At 33.3% G+C, this 24,812-nt stretch overlaps 3 protein-coding genes across 3 annotated transcripts; 2 read left to right on the top strand and 1 right to left on the bottom strand.

The window, feature by feature from the left end:
* Positions 1-1,939: 1,939 nt before the first annotated feature.
* LOC106672126 (40S ribosomal protein S7) lies at positions 1,940-6,808 on the bottom strand. The gene is made up of 5 exons (XM_014403296.2): positions 6,701-6,808; positions 4,949-5,121; positions 2,336-2,517; positions 2,114-2,264; positions 1,940-2,057 (listed from the first exon to the last, which is right to left on the bottom strand). Exons 2-5 carry the CDS (start codon positions 5,117-5,119, stop codon positions 1,980-1,982), a joined length of 582 nt encoding a protein of 193 aa, XP_014258782.1. The 5' UTR covers positions 5,120-5,121; positions 6,701-6,808; the 3' UTR covers positions 1,940-1,979.
* A 1,373-nt stretch (positions 6,809-8,181) lies between these two features.
* Positions 8,182-13,052, top strand: LOC106672138 (28S ribosomal protein S15, mitochondrial). Its single transcript, XM_014403316.2, has 4 exons — positions 8,182-8,589; positions 10,912-11,045; positions 11,105-11,303; positions 12,702-13,052. The coding sequence occupies exons 1-4, from the start codon at positions 8,372-8,374 to the stop codon at positions 12,994-12,996; spliced, it is 846 nt and encodes a 281-aa protein (XP_014258802.1). The 5' UTR covers positions 8,182-8,371; the 3' UTR covers positions 12,997-13,052.
* A 4,971-nt stretch (positions 13,053-18,023) lies between these two features.
* Positions 18,024-23,873, top strand: LOC106672092 (cuticle protein 21-like). The gene is made up of 3 exons (XM_014403226.2): positions 18,024-18,086; positions 18,159-18,329; positions 22,768-23,873. The coding sequence occupies exons 1-3, from the start codon at positions 18,054-18,056 to the stop codon at positions 23,014-23,016; spliced, it is 453 nt and encodes a 150-aa protein (XP_014258712.2). The 5' UTR covers positions 18,024-18,053; the 3' UTR covers positions 23,017-23,873.
* The last annotated feature ends 939 nt before the right edge of the window (positions 23,874-24,812 follow it).

The raw sequence follows: 24,812 nt of genomic DNA, 5'->3' as shown, positions 1-24,812 counted from the left end.
AGTTAGACTGAATGATTAAAGGAAATCGGCTTAAAATGAAAATAAAAATGGAATGAAGATCAAAGTGGCAGAAACGGTTGGTGATGGATTGCTACCTACCAAGTTACGAGGACTCCGTCAAATCACGTCATCAAAAGCTCATGATCGTCATAAAAAAACCCATAAATGATAATTTATTTTACGGTTTCCCAATTACAAATGTATACAATGAAAGTATAATTATAAATTTAGAATATTAAAAAATATATATTAAAATAAAATGAAACAACTTGAAATCTATATTGAAACTATTTAATTATGCATTTATGTCTAGTACTCTAATTGACCATATACATTATTTCAATTAATTATTCTCTTTTTGAAAGGTCTTGGTTGAGATGAAAAAGTTAGTGTCACAAGCTGGATTCGAACCCTCAACCTTTGGCTCAATACGCCGCTGCTCTACCACTTGAGCTATCGTGACTTCCATCTCCATATATAATTGAAAAATATGGCAACCCGGTCACGATAGCTCTAACTGCAGAGCAGCGGTGTATAGAGCCGAAGGTTGTGGGTTTGAATCCCTCTCGTGACAAACTTTTTCATCTCAATGAAGACTACATAAAAAGAATAATTAATTAATATTGATGATACAATATTTAATTTTTTCAAATGATAAAATTTTATTTCTTAAGCTGGCATTAAAAATATCTATTATTTCATACGAGTTTAACAAATTTGTTGTTCTTGGTGTAAATATTCAGTCTTTGTCAGGCAGACCTTTGTTAGTTCGTAGTCTGTCTTACCTTTGTATGGAAAGTCATCTCCTATCTGGAGATTCCCTCGTCTTGGACTACGATTTCCTTGTCTTTTGTGAGGGGTTTGACATTTTTTGTGGAACACCATTGCACCGGTTATATGAGGCATTATATGCTTAGCTGTCTCATTTCCCTGTGGTTTGGCAATTCTTGAAGGGTGTGACTTTTCCCAGACTCTTTACTTTTAAAAATAAGAACTTATTGCTCTACACTGAACTGACTTTAACTTATTCTTTTGATTATATTTTGCATGCTTAGGACTGTGACTGCCTTTTTTTTGTGTCTTGCCTGTAGTGTAGATATAAAACTGAATTTGGTGTTCTATGGCAACAAATGGAGAATGTTATTTGAATTCTGTTATAATACGAAACAAATTCGGTTAAGCAGTAAGTCAATTATAGTTTTTAAAAGTATTCTACTAAATTCCTTGAATCTAACATTTAAAAAAAGCTTTAAAAAAATTATGACCACAAAGAAAGTTGTCAAAAGGAAATCACAATAGCTGAAGTGGTTAGACCAGCGGTATATTCCGCTCATGGGTTCAAACCCCACTCGTGACACTTGCTTTTTCAACACAACCAAGACCTTATATTGAAAGTATAATTGATTAAAAGACCGTATGGGAGTCTACCATAACTGGATCCCAAGAGCATCCTTATAAAGGTAGGGAGGAGCTCCAGGAAAGACAGAATAAAAGGCAGTCACTGAAGATGGTCTATTTTAGGCTGAAACGTATCTCTCTTAATAAATGACTATTATGGAATGATAATTTTGTGGAAAATATTCTTTCCTACCCACTGTCAAATTATGGAGTTCCACAAAATCAGGAGATTCACCACAAAAAAATTCCTATATTTTAATTCTTCTATTTATACATTCTACAATCAAGTTTGCAGATAACTTAAATCTTGAATTATTATATTTTAAGTAATTAATTTATGATTATGTAAATTTTTATTTTATTATTCTCTTTCATAATTCTATAAATAATAGTTTGAATTAAACAGTAGTACAAATTTGTATAAAAAGTAGTGAAAGTTAAACAATATCGACTCCCATTAACACTATAAAAAGCCCACGACCCTCACCACCAAGATGGGGGGGTAAATGTTCATATGATGGAATAGAAAAGATACAAAACACAGGTTTTTAACGGATTTTTTATTAAATAAAATCTATTTATTACAAAGAAGCATCTCGGAATTCAAAATTGACTTCCCTTCCGGTAAGTTTCTTGTACACCCAGGTGAAGGTCTCGACCTAAAAAAATTCAAAATAAAATTTTGATAAAATGATTGGAATTATTTAAATTTTACTTTATGCTCAATGTTCATCTGTTGTCCCTTGTCTAAGTGTACTTTAATCAGCTGCTTGCCGTCAGACTTTATACGGATCCGCTTGCCGACGATCTCAGCAGGGAAGACCATGTCTTCCAAGATACCGTCATATACGGCAGTCAGAGTACGGCTAAAGCGTAAATTGTAAATGAGTAAACACAGTAATTTTAAAACCTTCGACTGTCTGTTTATCATTTATACCTCCTCGGCCTTTTCTGCTTGCTCTGAGTCCTAGTCTTCCTCGTCGGCTTGGGCAGGATTTTCCTATCGCCGACAAATATGACGTGCTTCCCGGAAAATTTCTTCTCAAGCTCTCTAACAAGCCTCACTTGGATCTTCTGGAAATTTTTAAGCTGGGGCATCGGGACGTAGATGATAATTGACTAGAAAAACAAAATTGAGTAAAAAACAACTGATCACTAAAACTAAAAAAAGCAACTAAAACTAGCTTAATTAACCTATTTTATTAGTATAAAATACAAACTATAAAATTTTTATAACTTATGTAATCACTGTTTTTATTTCACTTGACTTACGTAATAAATATATATTTCTTTAGAATTCCTGCGGTTTTAATAGATACTTGTAGAATCTTATTTAAATTAACTGTTTCAAATCAAATTATTGTAGTGTAATATTAAAACGACCACAATGGTAAGGATTTGAACTTTTGATATCTGTCCTGTTTACTAACTTGTATTTATTAAAATGACAAGTGAACAATAAGGACAGGTTTAGGGATTAAAATACAATAAAAGTAATTTATTTTGCTAAAATAACGCTTTGATTTTTTTCTGTTTTCAAATCAAATTATTGCAGGATTATAATTAAAAGACCCACAATGGTAAGGATTTGAACTTTCACTTTATGTCCTCTTTACTAACTTGCATTCAGACAAAATGGCAAGTGAACAATTAGGACAAATTTGTGAGCTTGCACAATTTTGAAGAATTGGTTGAAAGTTGGTTCCTGGGGTCAGAATATACACTGACTAAAAAACTATGCGATTCTGGTGAACTGCAGGAATATTGATCAAAAATTTTCCTTACCACCTTACCTTTTCACCTTTAAAAATCACGATGTTGAATTATTACCATAAATAGATGTTCAATTTATTGTAAAATATTAGGAAAGCATTTATTAACCAAATGTAAAATACAATATGTTTTATTAACAATTATGTGGCTGAAATAGTTCTTAATTTGAAGTACTGTTTTCTTCCTTCTTTGAATATTTTTCTAATCTCTGTCTCAAATCATAATGGTCACAGTTTAATTTTTATAAACTGAGCTGGTAATGATTCGAATTTTGATTTTTGTCCGTTCATTCAAACATTGCTCATTGAAGGAACACGAATGAACGCTCGGACAGCACAAGCAATCATTTTAACTGTTTTACCTTCTGTAGAATTATTATAAATATTAAAATGTTATATAATGAATTAAAATTATATCTTTTTTTTTAGTTCCCAAAAACATAGGTGACAGGTCTGTAAATCTATTAGTATTATTGGGAGGGGGAACAAAAACTATTCATTTACTTAAAATATCAATTTTGATTATGGGCACTGAAGGGTTAATATTAGAACATACTCGTAAGTACACAATAATTAAATGCCATGTTGCAAAATCAAGTTTGGGGGCTTTGTCAATTTGCTCAAACCCCACATAATATGATTTGCATTTATATCTGTCCAAAATAAACTTGAACTTCATGGATGAAAAGTACAAGTGAACAGTGGACATTCTGATTTAAAAACAATTCAAATTTAAGTTTTTTTTATAAATAATTTCAATCAATAGATGGGCATATATTTATGCAGGTTTGCATTAAGAAAAGCAAATAATTACTCTTATCCTTCCCTATATTTGTACTTAAGACTTAAAGTTAATGTTGCAGAATCCTGTTTTGAATTTAGATAAATTTCGAAACCCACAGAATACCAGGATTTGCATTTATATCTGTCCAAAATAAACTTGAAATTTATTTATGAAAAAACAAGTGAACAGTGGACAAGATGTGTCATTCATATGTCAAGACTGATCATATTTCTTTACTTTTAATGTATACCTAATTATAATCACATTTTTATAATAGTGAAATCCAGTGCAATTCACAATACAATGAATATATTTAACAGTTTAACTTTTAACCAAATTTTTATATTTATTCCTGTCTCAAACCTTAATGATCACAGTTAAATTTTGCCAACTGTGATGGTAATGATTTGAATTTAATTTTCGTCCAAAAATTCAACTTGTTCTCATTGTTTAGAACAATATGCCTACCTATTTGGACGGAAACATTAAATCATTCATATTCTCAAGTAAATGTGAACTGAATCTGTTTTGACTTTTAACATACAATTAATGGAAACAAAAATTATAGGTCATTATACAACTCAAGTTCATATAAGGAATAAATTGAGCCAACGTATGACCAATAAATTTAATGTTGCAAAAAGAATCCTGTTTGGATTTTTCCAAATCCATAAATAACAGGTTTTGCATGTTTAGGTTGTACATTAAGAACTCGAACTTTATGCATGAAAAACAATACCTTTTGGCTATGAAAGTCAACAATCCCCACCACTCTTTGTTAAATAATTTTTGTTTTTTTGTTTGTTTATTTATTGTTGTTATTAACCAACATTTTTACAAAATAGAAAAAAAAAGCACAAAATAAAACATACAAATAATTGGATAAACCGAGGCAAGAATAAAGACTAAAGTACCAGCATTGCAAAAATTTCAAACATAAAAAATAGGATCTACATTTATTACGTTTGTACTTAATTGATAAAATTACAATCACCTTTTTGCCACTAAGGTCGATCTCTTTCGCCTTGGTCATGTGGAGCTCCCTGAGGTGCTCCTTGAACTCGGAGTTAGTTTCAAGATCTTGCAGTGCCTGTGCAATTGAAGTCTCAATCGAGTCGGGCTCTGCATCCCCCGCTTTGCGGATCTTATTTGAGAGAACAACCATCTCTGGAGACATAATTGAATTACAATATGTTTAAATAACTTGAGAAAATATGCAATTATTCTTAAATGAAATGGCTTAAAAGCACAATCATTCATTGTTCATAAAGATAATTAATTCCAAAGGGGAATATTTTAAAGATACATAGAAGAAATGGGGAAAGGTCCTGAAAAGAAAGAAGGGGTGGAAAGAGCCTGTAGGATTTGGTTTCGCCTGAGATGCTGTTGGAAATGTTAGTAGGTTATTTTAATACATGTATAAAAGCGGGATTGTCCTAGACTACTTTAAAAGTTCCATTATTTTCCCAATTCATAAGAAAGGTTCATATAATGATGCTAATAATTGTAGGGAACTCCCTTTTCGAATACTGAGGGCAAACTTTTCACAGGTTTGTTACTTGATCGTTTAAACATATGTGGGTGGAACAGCAGGATTTTCTTGAATTTCAGGCACAATTCTTAAAGTCTTTCTCTCCTAAACATGAAATTATCTACAAATAATTGTAAATATTATATTTCCATGTCAAAAAAACACACACAATTTTGAGTCAATTATTCCTTTCAAATTGCAAATTAAACTAAACTAAACTGAAAGAAATGAGGGTTCTAATAAGGAAAAAAGTTAATGGAACCCCAGAAACCCAGCGTGCAGATTCAGTTAAAATAATCCAAAATAAATTGGGGTTCTGATATAAAAATGCAAAGAGAAACGAGGCAAACATATGTGACTGGGCAACTTGGCCAAGGAGCCTGCTCATAGTATGCTTCATCACCCTGTGTTCACTAAACACAATATTACATCACAAAGAATTGTAAATATTACATTTTATAGCATAGTTTTCTATCTGTAAAATTTTGTGTCCTTTCCACGCCAAAAAACGGACACAATTTCACGTCAATTGTTGCTTTAAAGTTTATGGCTTACTCATCATTTACCATACTGTGAATGCTACACTGATATACAAACTAATGTGCTGTATGTACCATTTTGTACCCTTTCCATTTAAGAAAACACACACGTCAATTATTGCTTTAAAGTTGAAAATAAATTAAAATAAAATAAAGTGATGGATATGCCTGCGGCAACTGATCACTGATCAGCCTTACACCCCATCAACAATCCATATGCAATGTAGCTTAAATAAAAGGCTTTTTAAAAACAGAATTGGTCTCTAAAACGCGAAAATAATGTAAACTTATGAGGTTTTTAGAAAACAGTTAAATTCTCCAGGCTATTCTTGCCCTAAACCCTAAAAGCCTGCCTATCGGGCAAAAGGGAATTTAAACTCAAGCACAAAATGCAAAATAACTTTTATTAAAAAAAAAGCTTTTATATTCAATAAATCAGGTATCAATATTTTTATATAATATGATTAATTAATACTAAAAAGGAGGGATAATGTATAAAATAATTAACGAATGATTGGTTGTCGCTTCTAGGTTAAAACGCGTGACATTAATGTTTATTCCTTTAGATATTTGACTTTTGAAATCAAATCCGGTTTGTAAAACGTGCCGAGTACGAAAAATTACTGTAAATATTATTAAAAAAGGTGAGAAATTGTAAAATATTCCAGGCCCTTACCTGTTTTTCCTCGGAAAACTGTAATGGCTCGATTCGCTAACACGTGCCGCGTTGTTGAAAAAGGAGAGACGGGTGGCAGCCGCAAAGGCGAGGCGAGCGGCGATTGAAAGGATTTCCAAAGGACGTCCGCTTTATGACGTCATCGAAGTACACCGATTATCCAATTTGGAATTGAAATGAATTTAAAATGTATTCAACTGCAATAACAAACTTAAAAAACAGAACGTGTGAAAAATTAATAATAAAAATTTGAAGTAAATTAAGCATTAAAACAATAGGTTTTATGAAAACGTTTTGTTCTCACGAATAATCCGGATCTGATTATGGACTGGATGAAAAAATAAATTCAATTATCTACCGAACTGTCGACCTATTTTAAGGCCATCATCAGGGCAAAATAATCTTAAAGATGTCTAAAAATTGACTTAAGTTTTTAATGCATGAATGGACTGTGATGGTCCTTAGCAATGTTGGGACTGAATCAATTTTTAAGAAAATTTGAAAACATTTATTTTCGTTCTGTTCTGATTACCTTAAAATGGGTCAAAAGCAGATGACAATTTAATTTATTTTTTTACCCAGACCATACCGATATCCTGAATATTTGTGACTAAGAGAGGGGTTGATACATCTAACACTTTAAACAGAAATTTTCACTCTGTAACAAAGAAGTTTTAGCCAAATCTTTTCACTAATTCCATGTTAATCTGTTATTATTTTAATTTTTTTAAATTTACATCATTTGTTTTAGAGTGTTTTAGCATTTTTTCACTTATATGTTACTAATAAACTAATTTGGTTTTTACCAGGTAAAATTATTAATTTATATAATTATTTTTTGGGTTTTCTGTTGTTTTGGGTGTTTGTTCACTTATATTTTACTAATAAAATGTTTTTGGGTTATGCAATGTAAATGTAATTTATATATTGTTATTTTAGCATTTTCTAGCAATTTTTTCAACATATTTTACTGATAAACTGGTTTTCTTTTATACCAGGTAAGATTATTAATTTTTATAATTATTTTTTAGAGTTTTCTAGCAGTTTCTTCACCCATATTACTAATATACTGGTTTGGTTTTATACCAGGAAAAATTATTATTTATATAATTATTTTTAGTTTTCTAGCTGTTTGTTCGCCTATATTTTCCATTTACATGGTGTATAATACTTTGTTTTACTTACTTAACTGTGTTTAATTGTTTTGCACTACATAAATAATAAAGTGTATTATTATTACTCAAACCTGCGAGTGAAGAAGGACCCAATAAGTGCCGGGTGAGTTCACCCAGCATACAATCGTAGATATGTGATTAATGCTTAGTATATATCTGATTTTTTTAAAATCTAGGGTTCGCAACAGCAGAGGTCGCATCAACCCTTGGGGTGCTGATAAAAAAACAAAACAAAAAAACATTTGTATGTCAGGTTTGAATGCAGGGCTGCTGGATTCGAACTCGGGACCTTTACCTTACAGTGAAGAGGGCCGTGTTGACCGATTGCGGCCACCAACTGAATCATCGAATGACCATGATGCATGCTAACCGTGGGATATTTACTAAAGGAGGGATATTTTTTTTTGACAACGTTTCTGTAACCGCAGAAAAGTTGTTATTTCTGTTAGGTCCATGCTAAATATGTTCTTAGTGGTTTTCAGTGGATTTTATTGAGATGTCTGTCGGGTGGTGGAGAGCCGTCTGCAAGGCGAGGTCTTGGCATGCCCAGGATCGCCGTTCCTATGCGATGAAGTCCATAATTCCCATAAAATGGAATCGCCCTGAGAAAATCCCCTCATTCAAACCGGCCAAAAGCGGTGACCTGGAACCCCTGAGGGAAGTGGACAAAAAACTCCCCGTCATAGAATTCAGGGACTCCGAGGAGCTGAAGACGTGAGTGCAATCCTGCTACCGTCCTAACTCAACCTTGCTACAATCATCGATGAGATGGCTTATCCATCTTATCAATATAACATTGGATTTACAGTTGACTCAAGAAAAGACTTGTGTATGAAAAACCACAGGGCACAGTAGCTTTAATCATCCTTATTCATTAGTCTAATTTACTATCTCTAGCCTCGGATGCACATGGATGCAGTACGTCTTGACAGGAACCAAACCGAATTGTGATTGATTTCTACTCCCTAGATCTGCACCATTTTAAAAATGTTTTGAGAAGAGAAACCAACAGTGCACAAGCTTTATTTCTTTATTTTTGTTTAGTTCATAAAATAGGTATGCCACAGGGTGGTAGCAAATTGAGCCGATCTCACCGCTACCTGACATGGTAGCCCCACCAGCCTTAATCCCTGGTGTGATGCCAAAGAGAACTGAGTTGGGCAATGATCATGTAAATAGAGGTGGGTAAATAAACCCGGCTGAGTCTAAGGACAGGGCAAAGATGTCAAACCATCGATGTTCGATGTTATTATATTCATTCAGACATTCATTATATATTACATTGAAACCCTCTCAACATGATCACAATCGTGACACATCTACACTGAAAACACACACTTTGACATAACAAAGATCGAAAAGTTGGCACGATAAAGAAAATGTTTTTCTAAACCTACATCATACCAGACCTTATCTCACGATCTCTAAATAATCTTTTTTATATTTATTTTTAAAGGCGTGTGAGTGCGAAATGTACAGGGCGTTCGGCTACTCGTGTTACAAACTTTGCCAGTACATTCTACATTCAAAATTGAACCAAAAAGGTCCTAATTAACTACAGTCCTAATCTTAACAGTTTAGGGTAATTCCCCTTCGTCTGATTTTTTAAAATTTCATGACCTTGTTGCATATAAACAATGATAACTCCAAAAGTAAAAAGTTTTGGAGTAATCCGTTGACACCATTGAAAACTACGTTAAATTTCCAATAAAATTTGTTCGATTCTAAAATTGTAAACGCTGGTGAAATAAGCGTTTTAGTAGCCTGAACTTTGAAAAATAATTTTTTTTAAAATGTGTGGTGATTAGTGACTGTTTGTCAATGATGATTCAGAAATTGTGAGATGCGATCTGGTGTGATATAAGTTTCAGAAAAACATTTTCTTTATCATGCCAACGTTTCGATTTTTATTGAGATCATCTTCAGGGCCTGGGATTTACAAACATTGTTTAAATTTAACAAAAACATGTAGGATGTGGAAAAAAGTGAATTTATACAATGCAAATAAATATTTTTTTTTATAAAGTATTTCTACTCACGCAAAGTGTTTGTTTTCTGCGTCAATGGCACTCTCAACACTCAAGAATGGCACAATTAAACAGAAAACAAACACTTTGAGTGAGTAGAAATACTTTGATTGAATATTAAAAAAATATTTATTTGCATTGTATAAATTCACTTTTTTCCACATCCTACATGTTTTTGTTAAATTTAAACAATGTTTGTAAATCCCAGGCCCTGAAGATGATCACAATAAAGATCGTAACGTTGGCATGATAAAGAAAATATTTTTTTGAAAGTTGAAAAACTTACTATGGTGATTTTAAACTACTATTAACAAACCTAGAGACCGCCGAATTTCAGAAAACGTACTTCATTTAATACCCTTTTTAGTGGTGAAATTGCTTTTTTAATTACTTTTTTCAAAGATGAAGAAATTGATAAAGGAAAGGAAAAACGTTTAATAAATTCGTTCAATTTTTAAAAAAAATCTTTTCACCTTACCAATCCTTCAACTACGGTTTTTTCCTTTCCTTACATCCCCTCTTACAGTTGGTTATTTATGCAATGGGGTGCAGAATAGACTGTGAATCGTCTTGCAGGACGCAAAGAGATTCTGGGCTATGAACTAGCCGACAAACTGCCCAGAAGAGGATCTGCAAGAACACCTATAATCCCAGAACCTATACTTGGGATTACAAGATCAATCATCTCAGAACGGGTCCCCAAAAAACATGTGGGGGATGTGGACAAACACCAGAGGTGCCAGACAATAACACACAGAATAAGTGGTATAAGGATCAGATATCCTGATTGAAAGGGTAGTGATGAACCTGTAGCTTGGTCATTACCGATCATCCTGATTCATCTCTCTTCTAACAGATGATGGGTAGGCAGATATTTGGAAATGACTGTCTAGAAGTTCATCATCCTATGCATATATCATTCAACAATTTTTACACCAAAAAGCTTTTTTAAAAATACTTTCTATGCATTTTATACTATTATGATTATTTTATTTTTCATTTGTTTCAGAGCTAATGATCTTGTAAAAAGGCTGTTTAGTTTAGAGTTTGCTCCTTATAAAAAAACAGTCGAACACTTCAGGGAAGAGTATCTGAAAGAAGTGAGACGCCACAATTTAGACACGATGTCTCCAGAAGTGAGAGGTAAAAATAAATACAAATATGATTTAAACTGTTGATTCATCATGAAATTTTAATTATAGTGGCGAAAATGACTGCTAATATAAGGGACATGCAAAAGTATGTGGAACTAAGGCCTCATGACAAAAGGACAAAAGTCAGATTGAAAGAATTGGTCGACAAGAGAAAGAGCCTGCTTAAAGAAATTCGCCAAATCGATTATAAACTTTTTGAGTGGTTGCTCGAAAAAATGAACATTCAGTATAAATCATTTCCTGACCCGTAAGTGTACAAAACAATATTTAAAATATCTTTAGTAGATGTATTTAGATGTATTAGTTGGGGTGTGATATATTGAGTGCTGTTGTATCTCCCATTCTGTGCTTATAGCACACAGATGAGTCCTGGTTCATCAAGGGTCTTGATTATTTAGGCCCAGTTCCAGCAGTTCAATCTCTTCTACAGTTAAATAATATGTCCCAAAACACTTCCTCCTGTGGGCAAGTGTAGCACCACAGTTTGTTAGTAGGTGTGTTGGTGTATCCTCTGCTTTTTTTGGCAGAATGTGCATTTGCCAAGTTGGGTTATGCCAGTCTTCTTCATATGTCCATTTAATTTGCAGTGTTGTCCTGTTAGGATTCACAGTTTTTCCTGCTTCCTTTAATGCATTCTGTTACCTCTTTTACTTTCAACGCTTGTTAGGAGGTTCTCGGATTTTTTGTGTCCAATGAGTAAGCTCCATTGTTACCTCATTTTCTTTTTATGCTTCTGTCTGAGGTGGTCATTGATAGTGTGAATTCCTATGCCACAGAAGGTCTCGAGTCCATCAGCAGTATGGCCCTTTTCTTGCAAGGGTATCTGCTTTCACATTGCCTCCTACTCCCACAGGTCATGGGGCTCAGCAATTTTGTAATTTAGCACCATTTTTGAGCTAATGATGTTTGAACTTAGCACTTTGAAAGCTACTTGGTTATCTGACATGATAGCTATATTCTTGTTTTTGACCTCAGCTTGGAAGACACTGGTGTATTTAGTTTTTGGCTCCAGGAACGAATACTCATGCCTCCATAAGTTCTTACATTTTAGATCCATCTGCGTACCAGTAGATAGTGGTACATTTTTACATTTTTTACATTTTTCAAGGAGGTGTTTTTCTCTCTTTCCCATTCTTTCTTGGTACCTAAGTTTATTTAGAAATTGTGATTAAACTCAAACTTCCTGTTCATATAATCTCTTGGGGCCATGAGTATCGGTTTTTTAATAGATTGTTACTATCTTTTCATTTTCCTGGAGCAGCTAGGGAACTAAACAGTCCCAAAGGAGCATGATGAAGTAAGGCTAAATACTCTGAGGTCGCCCGACATCATTCAGCACAGTTTTCATAATATCTTTGATTAGAGCAGATGCTGTTTTTTGTCTAAGCTCTATATGGGAACGAGTGGATGCTGACGGGAGGCAGGACTAATGGGTTGTGTGGTTGGTTGGAGTTTGTTAGTAAGGAATGATTGGAGAAATGGGTTAGGCCACTAAAGCACCTTTAGTCTATTGTACAGTACCATGACGGTCAAGTTGTGAACCATCCCGTCAGCCTGTGACAAGCATTTTCCAGGGTTCACTACTAAGAAGGGGGGTTAGTTTTTGAATCCTAATACATACAGTAATGTTATAATATGTTTTTAGAGATGAATACTTGAGAGTCGAGAGGAAAAGATCGATACGGTTGCTCACAGAAAAGCATTGTGAAAATATAGTCAAATCCAAACTCGACGAGTACCAAGATTCTCTCAAAGCGGAACAAATAGGTTTTCTCGAAGAGAAAATCAAAACATTGAAGTGGATCATGAAAGAAGAGGCTGAATGCAACGTGCCACCAACTGTGACAGAGGAAGATGTCAGAAACACGGAAAAACAATTGGAAGAATTAAAGAAAACCAAGGAAAAAGAAGTCAAAAATGAATTAGACCTTGATGCCTAATTTTTGCTGATTGTATTTGATTGTAGTTGAAAATATATTTGTTTGATTACTTTCTATTTTTAAAAAATTACATTTCCTTCTTGTATATCATTACAATCTGGTCATTCAAGATTTGAAATAACACATTCCAATAAATTAGGAACAACAGAACAAATTTAAAATGAATTAGAAGTATAAGAAAATTTAAGTGCTTTATTTTTTAAAAAAATTTATCACCCTCAATACCAGACAAAACAAGATGAATCAATACACTTAAGTTTATTTACTTGCTGATCCTTTTTAAAAAAGGAAAAAATAAACAATAAGTTTATCCCAGTGCAATATTTTCTTGTTGGCAGCCAGTCTAGGAATGAATTTTTAGATTAATAGATTAATAATATAGTTACCCTGGAGTGCTGATTGAAATACTAAACTGCTCAAAAACAACTAGAGATATTTGAAATTTATTCTTATTCTATTAATTTTAATTAAATTAACCGATGTATTTTTGTTACAATATTATTATGAGAATGAGTCATTGAGGTCACTGGCAAAATTGGCTTTAGCCTGATTCCAATAGACTGGAAGTGCCAATAAGACGCTTGGTAGTGGATCTCAGCGCATTCCGATGCTAAGATAGGACATAAATATTGTCATTGCTGCAAGAAGGAATCCTTTCCATAGTGCCCGCTAGATCCTAAATGAAGTAAAAGTTTTGGCAATGCCTTTATCAACACAAACGATTCGTAATGATTTGTGGGAAGCTAAACATTGTATGTTCTCTATAGTGATAGCAGGTGCCGAAGAGTAACGAGACCAGGGGGATGCGTACAATGCCCCAGTTCGTATTCCTTCAGTCAGCTTGGAGGAGGTGGTGTAATGATCTAGGCTGGGATTTACACTGGAGGATGAACTGGACTCCATATTATTGACGGCAAACTGCAGTCCGTTATGTCCAAGAAATACATCTCTCAAATCAGGGATCTCATTGTCAGGCATTTTCGATTTCTGGATGACAATGCCAGACTTCATAGAGGCAGAGACGTTCATCATTGTTTAGAAAACCTGGTAGTTTTCCATCTGCCTCTCCAGTCTTCAATCCCATGTAGGATGCATTTCAGAGAAGACTTTTCGATCACCATCCAAAGTCAGTTGATCTGCAACAACTGAGTGCAACATTGCAACATCTATGGAGTGAAATTCCTTATGAAATGAATGAATATAAATATGAATAATATATTAACAGCATGCCTAACAGGCGCACAGAGATTTTACCAAAGGATTATACACAGTATTAATTGTTTAAAAAAATTATTCTCCAACAAATATCTCCTTTATATGCTCAAGATGTGAAAAAATTAGAGCAAGTGCAAAATAAGTTTTTAAGATTTGTAAGCTTTAAATTTTACATTACTAGGGATCCTCATTGCTGTACACTGATCTTGTTATTTATGAATGTAGTGACACTAGAACAACGGCGAAATATGTCAGATCTTTTATTTTTGTATAAATTGTTAAATAACTGTTTAGATTGCCCTAATTTATTATCTAGTGTAAATTTTAAAGTTCCTAGTTTTAATTCTAGAATCAAGTCTATTTTCTATGTTCCTAATCTTAGTAATAATTATAGAAAAAAACCAAGCTGTGATAAGAACTGTTATGAGCAAATAAATTAGATTTAGTGATTTAACTATTGATTGGTTCTGTTACAGTATACGCCAAATCAAAAAATTGTTCTTGGATATTTGTATAGTGAAAACAATTGTACTTACGTCTAACTTATGGGCTGTACTCGTTAACTACAATAAATAAATAAATTTATGGAATTAAAACCTTTTATTTAAAAATTTTTCAAAATACCTTAATTAAATTTTCCTTCAGTAAAGAACATAACAATTTCTAATAAATTTTAATGCAATTTATAATAAAAATAAAATAATAATGCTAGGGAAAATAAATACTACAATAATAACCCTATTCATTTTTGAGCAGTTTAGGAAGAACACCTGCAATCTAGCATTGCAATTTCATAGTGTCCATAAATTTGATTTAAAAAGTCTAAAAAAAAACCATATATGCGCATACTTCTAATATGTATATTTTATACCAAAAAACTCGGTATTAAAGGTGACTAAAACATATTTTTGTATTTTTATTTGTTTTGGAATTTTCTGTTCTTTTCTCAATTATTGTTTTATATCTTATTTTTACAATCAAACCTATTTTTGGTATGCAAAATATGAATAAACCTAAATACATTAAAATTTAAGGGTGGTACATTTAATTTGACCATCAGTGTGTGTGTGTGTGTGTGTGTGTGTGTGTCTGTCCGTCCGTCTGTTTGTCTGTCCGTCTGCCTGTCTGTGTTTTCCTCATACCAGTATCCCTGGAATGAGGGAGTTTATTGTTGATTTATTTACATACTTCCATTCCAGTGATTATATGTATTTCTTCTACAAAATTATCTATATTTATATATTTCCTATTAGCTGTTTACATACATTTATTTCTCTGACAAAACAAGATAGTGAATTTATAGTAAATTAAAATCTATATTGTTGAGAAATTTGCACGAATACTTCATATATTTTTTTTCAACCATTGATTCTTCTTCAGAGGCCAAGATCCCTCTGAATCAAGGGTGATTCCTTGTATTAGAATGCTTCTTTCGATGTCATACATTGGGCAGGAGAAAACGATGTGATCCCAGTCTTGAATCTCGATATGTGTGTGTGTAAATTGTTGGATGTATAAAAATTGAACAAGCCATCTATGAGATGTAAGAGAAAGGAGGTGAGGAAAAACTTTTTTAAAACTTTATTTATTTGTATCTGTAACTATACATGTTTCATATATAACCAGCAGATTGGATGGTCATAATCTTTTCAGACGTTTACATGGTAATGGTGGGGAATGGAGTAATTGTATTTGTGTATTAGTGTGATTTTGTAATTTACTATGAAAGCGTCTGAAATATGTTTTGATTGGTGAAAAAAAAAAGTTACAATCTCTGTGAAGAGTGTTATCGTTTACGTAAAAAGGGGCAGAAACAGTCTTAAAATTTTGGATTGAAAACTATTTAATCTTCGAATATTGGAATATTTGGACGATCCTTAAGCTTGGCATTAAATTACGTGCATCCAAATAGGTTTGAGTAGGTATGTGTATGTTGAAAGTTTTGATTTTAATGATGATTTTGATTATTGGTTGAGTAGGTAATAAAGCATTTTAAATCATTTGTTGAGTGTCTGTTTTTTAAATTGTGGTCTCCGAGTTAGTATTCTATCAAATGTAAATCCTAAATCGTTAACTTTGTCGGATTAAGGAACAGGTACATTTTACATGAATATCCTAGGACAAGTCTCACGGCAGAATGTAAAAGTGATATGTTGTGACTTTGAGGGGTTAAACTTTATTTTCCAAAGATTGCTTCATTTTTCAATTGTTGGAATATGGTTTTGTAATGTAAGTGAAACTTGTGTAGAAGAGGGATGACTTGTTAATATGGTGGGGTCATCAGCATATGTGGCGTTAAGGGTCTCATTTGTGGGCGTATCAGAGGTAAAAAAAAGAAACAGCAGCGGAGAAAGTATTGTTCCTTGAGGCACACCTGCAAGAAGCACTTCCTCCACCTCAGAAGCCTCTGTACCCTGTTTACTGTGAAAAATCTCTCCTTAAGATATAATTAGATAAAAGGCTTGGGGTAAAAATAATTCCATTTTTACATATTAAAAAATAATATGTATTAAATCCATTTTGATTGACCAAATTACTTCTTTCAATTAATTATTTTTTGTATGTAAGGTCTTGGTTGAAATGAAAAAGTTAGAGCAGCGGCGTATTGAGCCGAAGATCGTGGGTTCGAATCCCGCTCGTGACACTAATTTTTTCACTTCAACCAAGACCTTACATACAAAGAATATTTAATATGTATAATAATTCCTCATGCCATATTTTATCGAAGGCCTGAGAAACATCTAGAATCACGGTTCTAGAAGTACAGTTTCTACTCGAGACATGAAGTAATGAAATTTGTAACTGTGAAGATGATGAGTTGTGAAGCCAAACTGTCTGGTATGATGTTTGAAGAAGCGAAGGAGAGAATTCTTTTGTAAATTAATTTTTCGAATAATTTAGAAGGAAACTAATAGGACGATATGATGATGGGGAGCTTAAATTTTTACGGGGCGTTAGGACCAAAAGTTTCCATTGTGTGGGAAAGTGTGTAGTTCTCAAAATTGCTTTAAATAAAAAAGTCAGAAAGGCGACGGCTTTTTTTTGGAAGGTTCTTGAAGGAACTGAAAAAAACTGAAATTTTATTTTATTATTTTACCACTTAGTACGGTTCGAAACTTAAAAACGTTGGATGGAAGAAAATCAAATTTTTACGAGATATAAGAGGAAAAGCGGGTTAAATTTGAATTTTTTGACTACTTTACCATTTAGTTCGGTTCAAAACTAACGGAAAGACGTTGGATGTATGAAAAAATCTTTGGGGAAAAAAGTGGACAAAGATTTCTGCTTTTACGGACTTAGGGCCACAATCTCAAGTTCGACCGGTTTTCCTGTCGCAGAAATTCCTCTTTGAAAATGCCAGAGATAAGTCCAAGCTGTGCTGCTTTAAAAACACCGAAATAGTCCAAAATAATCCAGTATGTTTGGTTAAAAAAAGCAATGTGAGAATTTCTTTATTTGTTGGTCAGAGTCTATCCAAGGGGATATCCAATGGTACAGATACGATTTTTGAATGAAATGATCCAAATTGCCAAAATGGGTAGACAAATTCTCAAATCTTTCAAGATTTTCCAAATTTGAGGTAAAAACGTCACACCCCACAATACTCTAAGATGATTTAATCGGAATGACATCAAAAGGATTACATATTAGAAGTTAATGGTTGGTTGGTGCTTCAAATTCGCCGGGAAGCGTTACCCAGGAGGGTCGATCATGCCTGAAACGGCTATCCGTCATGCTATAACACATTTTGACAATTGCTCAATTCCAGTCGTCTATAAAAGACCGGTTTTTCCATTCTGCTGGTTCATTAAACAAGGAGCTTTATCCGGCACAAAACCGTCATGAGCTTTAGAAAGATTGTCTTTATTTTCGAGGTTTTTCTTTTTTCTTTTTTTTTTAAACTTGCAAAAGTAAATTTTTGTAATATCTTTTGTCTAATGTACTAGGTGTTTTTCTCCTGTTTAATGGTCTGTTCGGCCCAAGAAAGCTACCACTACAGCCACTTTTCTGGGCCCGTTTCAGGATCCGTCAGTGAGATTTCCGTGCCCAAATCTCTCGAGTTGTACGGAACCGACCGGTCCTATTACAACCCGAATGACATGTCTTTCGATTACGTGGTGAGTATTTGACAATAACATTTATTTAAATAATTACAAGACTGTTTGGGGGTGACCTAATTAAAATTTTTGCCCATTGGCCGCTAGAAAAATTAAACATTTGGAAAAAAACAACATGCAAGCAGCGTGAAATTTTTTCCCATTTGTCGCAACAAATACCAAGTCTTATTTATATAAAATCCATTGTGGTTAACAGGATAATTTCGAATCAACCTGGTATAAAATCCCCCCACCCTGAATTTAAATGGCAAAATTTCATACATTTTTTTAACGAAATAAATTAGAAATGTCATACCTAGAGATGTTTTGACTGTTCATCTCGGAAGTTTGATCCTCAGGGTTAAAAACGCCGATTAATGATCAATCTAATTAAAGAAACTAAAGTGGGTTTCCAGTCGAATGAAATCTTTGGGAGACGATAGGAAAATCGAGTGTGACTTTTTACTTCAAAATTTAAAAAAAAATCTAGAAAGACTTGGTAAGTTTTCTATCCAGCTTGGCAATTTGGATAATTTCCCTTACAGACAAATAGACAAATTCTCACATTTTTTTTAAACAAACCCAGTGAATTATTTTGGACTATTTGGGTATTTTCTAAAATCTAAAGCAATACTGCTTGGACTTTTGACTCTGGAATTCTTAAGGAGGAATTTCTGCCGAAAGGAAAACCGGTCGAGCTTGCGATTGGGGCTCTAAGTCCTTAAAAACAGAAATCTTTGTCTTTGTCCCCCCCCCCCCAAAGATTAAGTTTTTAACTATGAGCTTAATAATTAATTAACTCATTATAAAATTCTCCTTTGCGTTTAAATCTTGACTTAAAAAATTAATCACCTTGTTTTCGATTTATGCCCCAGTGTACACGCTACTTCCATTGTAAGATAAAATTGAAAATGGCCGAGGCATATTCTTAATTATTCATAAAATAAAACATACTAAACACTTTAATACATGTTCCTGTTGGAAAAAGAACCAATCTGGTTTGTTTGGGTAAGTCTAAGAAAATATATTTTCCTTTATTCATCGGCTTTGTTTTCTTCACAGTCCTCAATTAAAGTACTTAGAAGTTTTGCTTCACAGCTGTTTTGCTTTTATAGATGAATAGTTTTTTTTAGGAAGAAAAATAAGTATCTTTGCTGAATTTAAATATTTCTTTTCAATCCAATCTTCTGGATTTGTGTCCCGTCCTAGGCTATTCTTGCTTCTTCTGTGCGCCTTAAAAGACGTTTTAGTGAAATTTTTCAAATGTCTTTTTCGTTAGTTATCTGTCTTAACAGTTGAATTACCGTAGTAAATTCTAAAGATATAAGCTGCAGTTTGTTGGTGTATGCATATTTTTATTTACACCACTTAAATTCGACTTTATTTTAAAGCCATTACATTTCGTGGTCCGATTGATAAAATAACTTCTTTCAATTAATTAATCTTTATGTAAGGTATTGGTTGACTTATGATTTTTTCCTTCTTGAAGGTCGGATAGTAGGTCATCTCAAAAAAAACCACAATCAGTTTTTATCCACAATGTTTCGGATTTATTTTAATCCTTCCTCATGTGAGTTAACGCAATGGTTAAAACAGTGGTCGTCAGTCATTAATATTTTATAACAGTTTATTTTAAAAAAGAGCCAGTATGGTAAATATTAAGACTCCGAACAAACGTTTTAATATTTTGAACCTGACTGGTTATTGGTTGAGAGAAAAAAATTCAGCGTCACGAGCAGGATTCGAACCCACGACCTTCGGCTAAACGCCGCTGCTCTACCACTTGAGCTATCGTGACTTCGATCCATTCGGACACAGGTTTATTTATTTTTTTATATATTAAATTTTTAAGTGCCTTTGCCATATCTGCACTGTATTAAACATTTTCATTTAAATTACTATTGTTGTTTACAAATTAATACTTTATTTTTAGGGCTAATTTTATCCACCATTACTACTGTAAACAAACATGCAATATTAAATATAAATTGTATAAAAAATGGAATAATTCTTAAAAGAAGACTGCTGGATTGCGATCAGGACGTGTTTGTCCAGTTTCTGTCTTCAGCGAGGAAGAACAACAAATTCTCGCTCAATTTTTGATGACCTCATGTCCTGGACTTAATGTTTTTTTTTAAACTGCATTCGCTTCCACCAATTCCTGAGATTTCAGGAGTCTTGATTTTAATTCGTCAAAATTAAATAGAAAATATCCCAGATTTTCTTATCCCGAAGAAAAAAAATTCAGGTTCTGCCACTGGCTTGGTAGGAAATCGATAAATTTCTCATAAATTCCTGAAATCTGGGATCTTACTTTCTTGATTTTATTAATTCTTTGAACTTTTGGGTTTGTGTCTTGTTGTAATTCTTAGTTGTTTAATAGTTTATCTTGTTTATTGAAGTTTTTGTAGTAAATATTTTTTTTAGTAGTTACTGGTGAATTTCTGAAATAATTTGTAAAGATAATAAGCTAGTATTTACTAACAAATTGCCAAAAATTGCCTATATTTTCTTAAACTGCAGAAGAAAATCTAGCTTCTGCCACGGGCACGATATGAAATCTATTAATTCCCACGAATTCATGAAACCAGAGATCTTAAGTGTCTCGATTTTATTTCCTTAAAAATCAATCGAAAAATTTCACATATTTAATTATGTTAATTGAAGAAAATCCACCAATTTGCTTCAATTCTCGAATTCTGGGATTTCACATGACTTTAGATGTAACTCCGTGGACCCAAACCGAAAGTTGATATTCAGAAATTGTGAGATGCGGTCTGGTGAGATGTAGGTTTCAGAAAAACAAACATTGTTTACATTATACACAAATCCAGGCCCTGAAGATGATCTCAATAAAGATCGAAACGTTAGCACGATAAAGAAAATGTTTTGACAAACGGTCACTATTCACCACACATACCCCAATCGAAAAGGTTTTTTCCACATTTTCCTATCCAGAGGAAGAACATTCCATTCTGATTCTCAGATTCGGTTATCGGCAAGGACGAAAATTCATCCATTTCTATAATCTATTTCAATTTATGGAAAGCCACTTATCTTGGTTTTAATTCCACAAACATCAAGCGAAAGATTCTCCTCATTTTCATATATCATAGAAGCAAATCCAGTTTTTTTCATGGTCTTGGATGAAAAATCCATCAATTTTCAATTCTTCACTTTTAGGATCCTATGTTACGTGTCTTGGGTCCTTAATTCCTCAAACTTCAACCGAAGAATTTTCATGTTTTCTTATTGTGCAGAAGAAAATTCCATCAGTGAGGAAGAAAATCAATCCATTTCTACCACTTCTTTTAACCCCTGGAGTGTCAGGCACCTTGGCGTAATTCCCCCAACCAAATCGAAAAATTTGCCTTATTTTCCTACACTGTAAAAGCAAATTCTGTCATCAGCATGGAAAATCAACCCATTTTCATCAATTCTTGAACTCTGGGATTTCGCATGACTTTAGTTATAACTCTGTGGACCCAAATCGAAAGGTTTTTTCCACATTTTTCTATCCAGAGGAAGAACATTCAGATTCTCAGATTCGGTTATCGGCAAGGATGAAAATTCACCCATTTCCATAATTTATTGCAATTTATGGAAAGCCACTTATCTTGGTTTTAATTCAACGAACTTCAAGCGAAAGCTGTAAAAGCAAATCCAGCTTCTGTCACCAGCAGGGAAAATCAATCGAATTTTCATCAATTCCTGAATTCTGGGCGTTAGGTTCCTGGTTTTATTTTATTCCTTGAACTTCAATCGAACAATTTCCAGTATTTTCTTATCCTGTAGAAGGAAATCTTGCCACAGGTATGGAAGAAAATTTCTTTAGAATTCCCAAAATCTGGGATCCTACGTTTTTTGGCTAGAATTTTTTTAGCGTCCATTAAACATTTCCCACATTTTTTATCTTCCAGAAGATTCTGTCATCAATGATAAAGAAATCTCATTTATTTCTATAATTTCTCTCAATTCCTGGAATTTCAGCTATCTTGGTTTTAATTCCTTCAACTTCAACTGTAATATTTTCCTTGTTTTCTTATCCTGCAGAAGAAATTTTATGTTCTATCTTCAGTGTTGAAAGGAACTCTATTAATTTTTCCAAATTCCTGCGTTCTGAGAACCAAAAGAAAGTAACTAGGTTTCTCAAGGTTTTTGGCTTTTCTTTTATTTCTTTAGAACCATTTTATAGTGTGGACTGGATCTAGCTCCTTCAGACTACTATATAGGTTTTCAAGAGGAAAATAGTTTTAAGTAGCAAATGGCAAGTAACTTCTAATTAAACCAGCGGAAAACTAAGTACTTATACAATAGTTTATACAGTGTGTATAAAAAGCTGATTTTTAAAATTTGATTTGATAACTGATTTTGTTTGATTAGGAATAGTGGTTGTAGGTTATTAAGTTAAAGAAGTAAAAAGACACAAATCTGCTGTATTAAGTTGAACTTTTTTTAGGCCAAACCTGACTACGCTTTCGTGTACGGCGTGAACGACCCCGAGACCGGCAATAGCCAGAAGCACGAAGAGACCCGGGATGGCGACGTTGTCCGGGGCGAATACAGCATACTCGAGCCGGATGGCAGCATACGCCGAGTCGTGTACACAGCCGACCCTGAAAACGGTTTCCAGGCGACAGTCCACAGGACGCCGCCACCTCAGCAGAACTCGAACAATTACCACAACGAAGACGACTACTACTATTAGTTGGCAAATTATAGAAAGGTGTCCTTTTTCTTTATTTTATGTAACGGTGGAGCTGATCTCATCGATTCGATAGGCATTGGATGACGTGACATAAGGCTCAATTGCTCTCAAGCAACTCCGGTCTTTTCCTTTCAAATCAAAATTAAGGTACAGCAGTTTTTCCCGGTTACATCTTTTTAGTGTGGATGATGAAAAAAAAATCCTTTTTCTCTCAATATATGATAAAGCCCAAGTTATTGCTTAGTCTATACCACATTAATGTTTGAAAAAACATTGACCTAAAGGCAAGCCTTTGTTCCTATATCTCTGATCATCCTGATCAGTGCTTTGTCGACACTTGTTTTACTACAATTACATCTCTTTATTCCTGACTTTTATTTTTTCAAAAAAATAAATATAAAATACCTCACAATCTGTCTATTTGAGTTTAATAAGAAGCGAGAGACAACATGCAGACATCCACCGAACATGGCGAAATTCAAATCAATCAATCATTGAGAAAAATTTTCTCGGTTAAACAAAAAGACTTTGTGAACGGCTAACGAGCCTGAAACTCGGCAAAACTAGGCGGACCAGGATTATCAAGGAGGATCTTTCAAGGATTTTTCAATCTTAAAACTGACAAAACATTAATCTATTACTAACCAGATTAATAAACCTTATTTTAAAATTTTTTAAATTAACAAATTTTGAACTTAACTCAGACTTTTATTTACGATGAGCCGACATGCGCTAAGGAAATGATATTTTTCTCTTTTTACTAAACTGACACCTTACTTGTTAAATTGACCACAATTTTATCAATTTTATGCCAAATATCGTAGGTGTATTATCTGTATAATATACGTTATTTACTGTTTCATGTAATGCGTTTTTAGTGTATTTAAAAAAAAACAATGTTCTAGTTTAATTATATTATTTGATCGTATCGACCAATTTTTATATTATTCTTTTTTTTTGTATAATTCTTATATACTGTCTTGTATTTTTTCATAATTCATTATATTTTAAAATATTCTGATTGTTTTCACTCAGCACGAAATAAACACGTTAAGCAGTTTTTACACAATAATTGTTTAAAAAAATATTGTAAATATTATGATTTTCAAATCTCAAGGTGTATTACTGTACCGACTAAGATTACACCAAATTTTGGTTCTGTGCCATCCACTTTTTAAAATGTATGCGACCACCCAATAAATCTTTCTTCTTCTTGAAATTCTTTTCGGTCCGCAGTATTCATTGATACTCCAATTTTCAAAAACACGAGGCGTCAAGGATATAAACAGGGTGAAGCCAATTTCTTGAAGCAGCATTGTCGTTGAACGTTGTCCTGCCAACTGGAATAAGTTGAAAGTGTAGTAAAAAACGTCTACACAGATGAGATAGATAGATAGATAGATAGATAGATAGATAGATAGAGATAGAGAGAGAGAGAGAGAGAGAGAGAGAGAGAGAGAGAGAGAGAGAGAGAGAGAGAGAGTGAGTGAGAAAGAGAGAGAATGTTTATATTTTAAAATTTTAATGTTAATTCTTTCTTTGAAGGAACCTGCAAAAGCAAAGAAGAAGGAATTCTAGTAGTTTGGTTAAGATGTTGAAACGTGTCAGATCGAAACAGGAAGATGATCTGGGATTAATGAGGAATTTAAGGACTATATGAATCTATTCAGCAGCGTGTTGAATTCTATTAATGTTCGATTTGTGTTAGAGCAAACAAAAACGAGTAAAAAAGCTTAAAGGGGTGAATTAGTCTTGGTGGAGCTTTCGCAAGGCAGCAGTCAAATGAAGTTAGTAGT

Source organism: Cimex lectularius, unplaced genomic scaffold (genome assembly GCF_000648675.2).
Source record: "Cimex lectularius strain Harlan isolate CLEC.00 unplaced genomic scaffold, Clec_2.1 scaffold93, whole genome shotgun sequence".
Taxonomy (NCBI): domain Eukaryota; kingdom Metazoa; phylum Arthropoda; class Insecta; order Hemiptera; family Cimicidae; genus Cimex; species Cimex lectularius.
The sequence above is the reverse complement of the archived record's forward strand: the minus strand, read 5'-3'. Positions and strand labels throughout refer to the sequence as shown.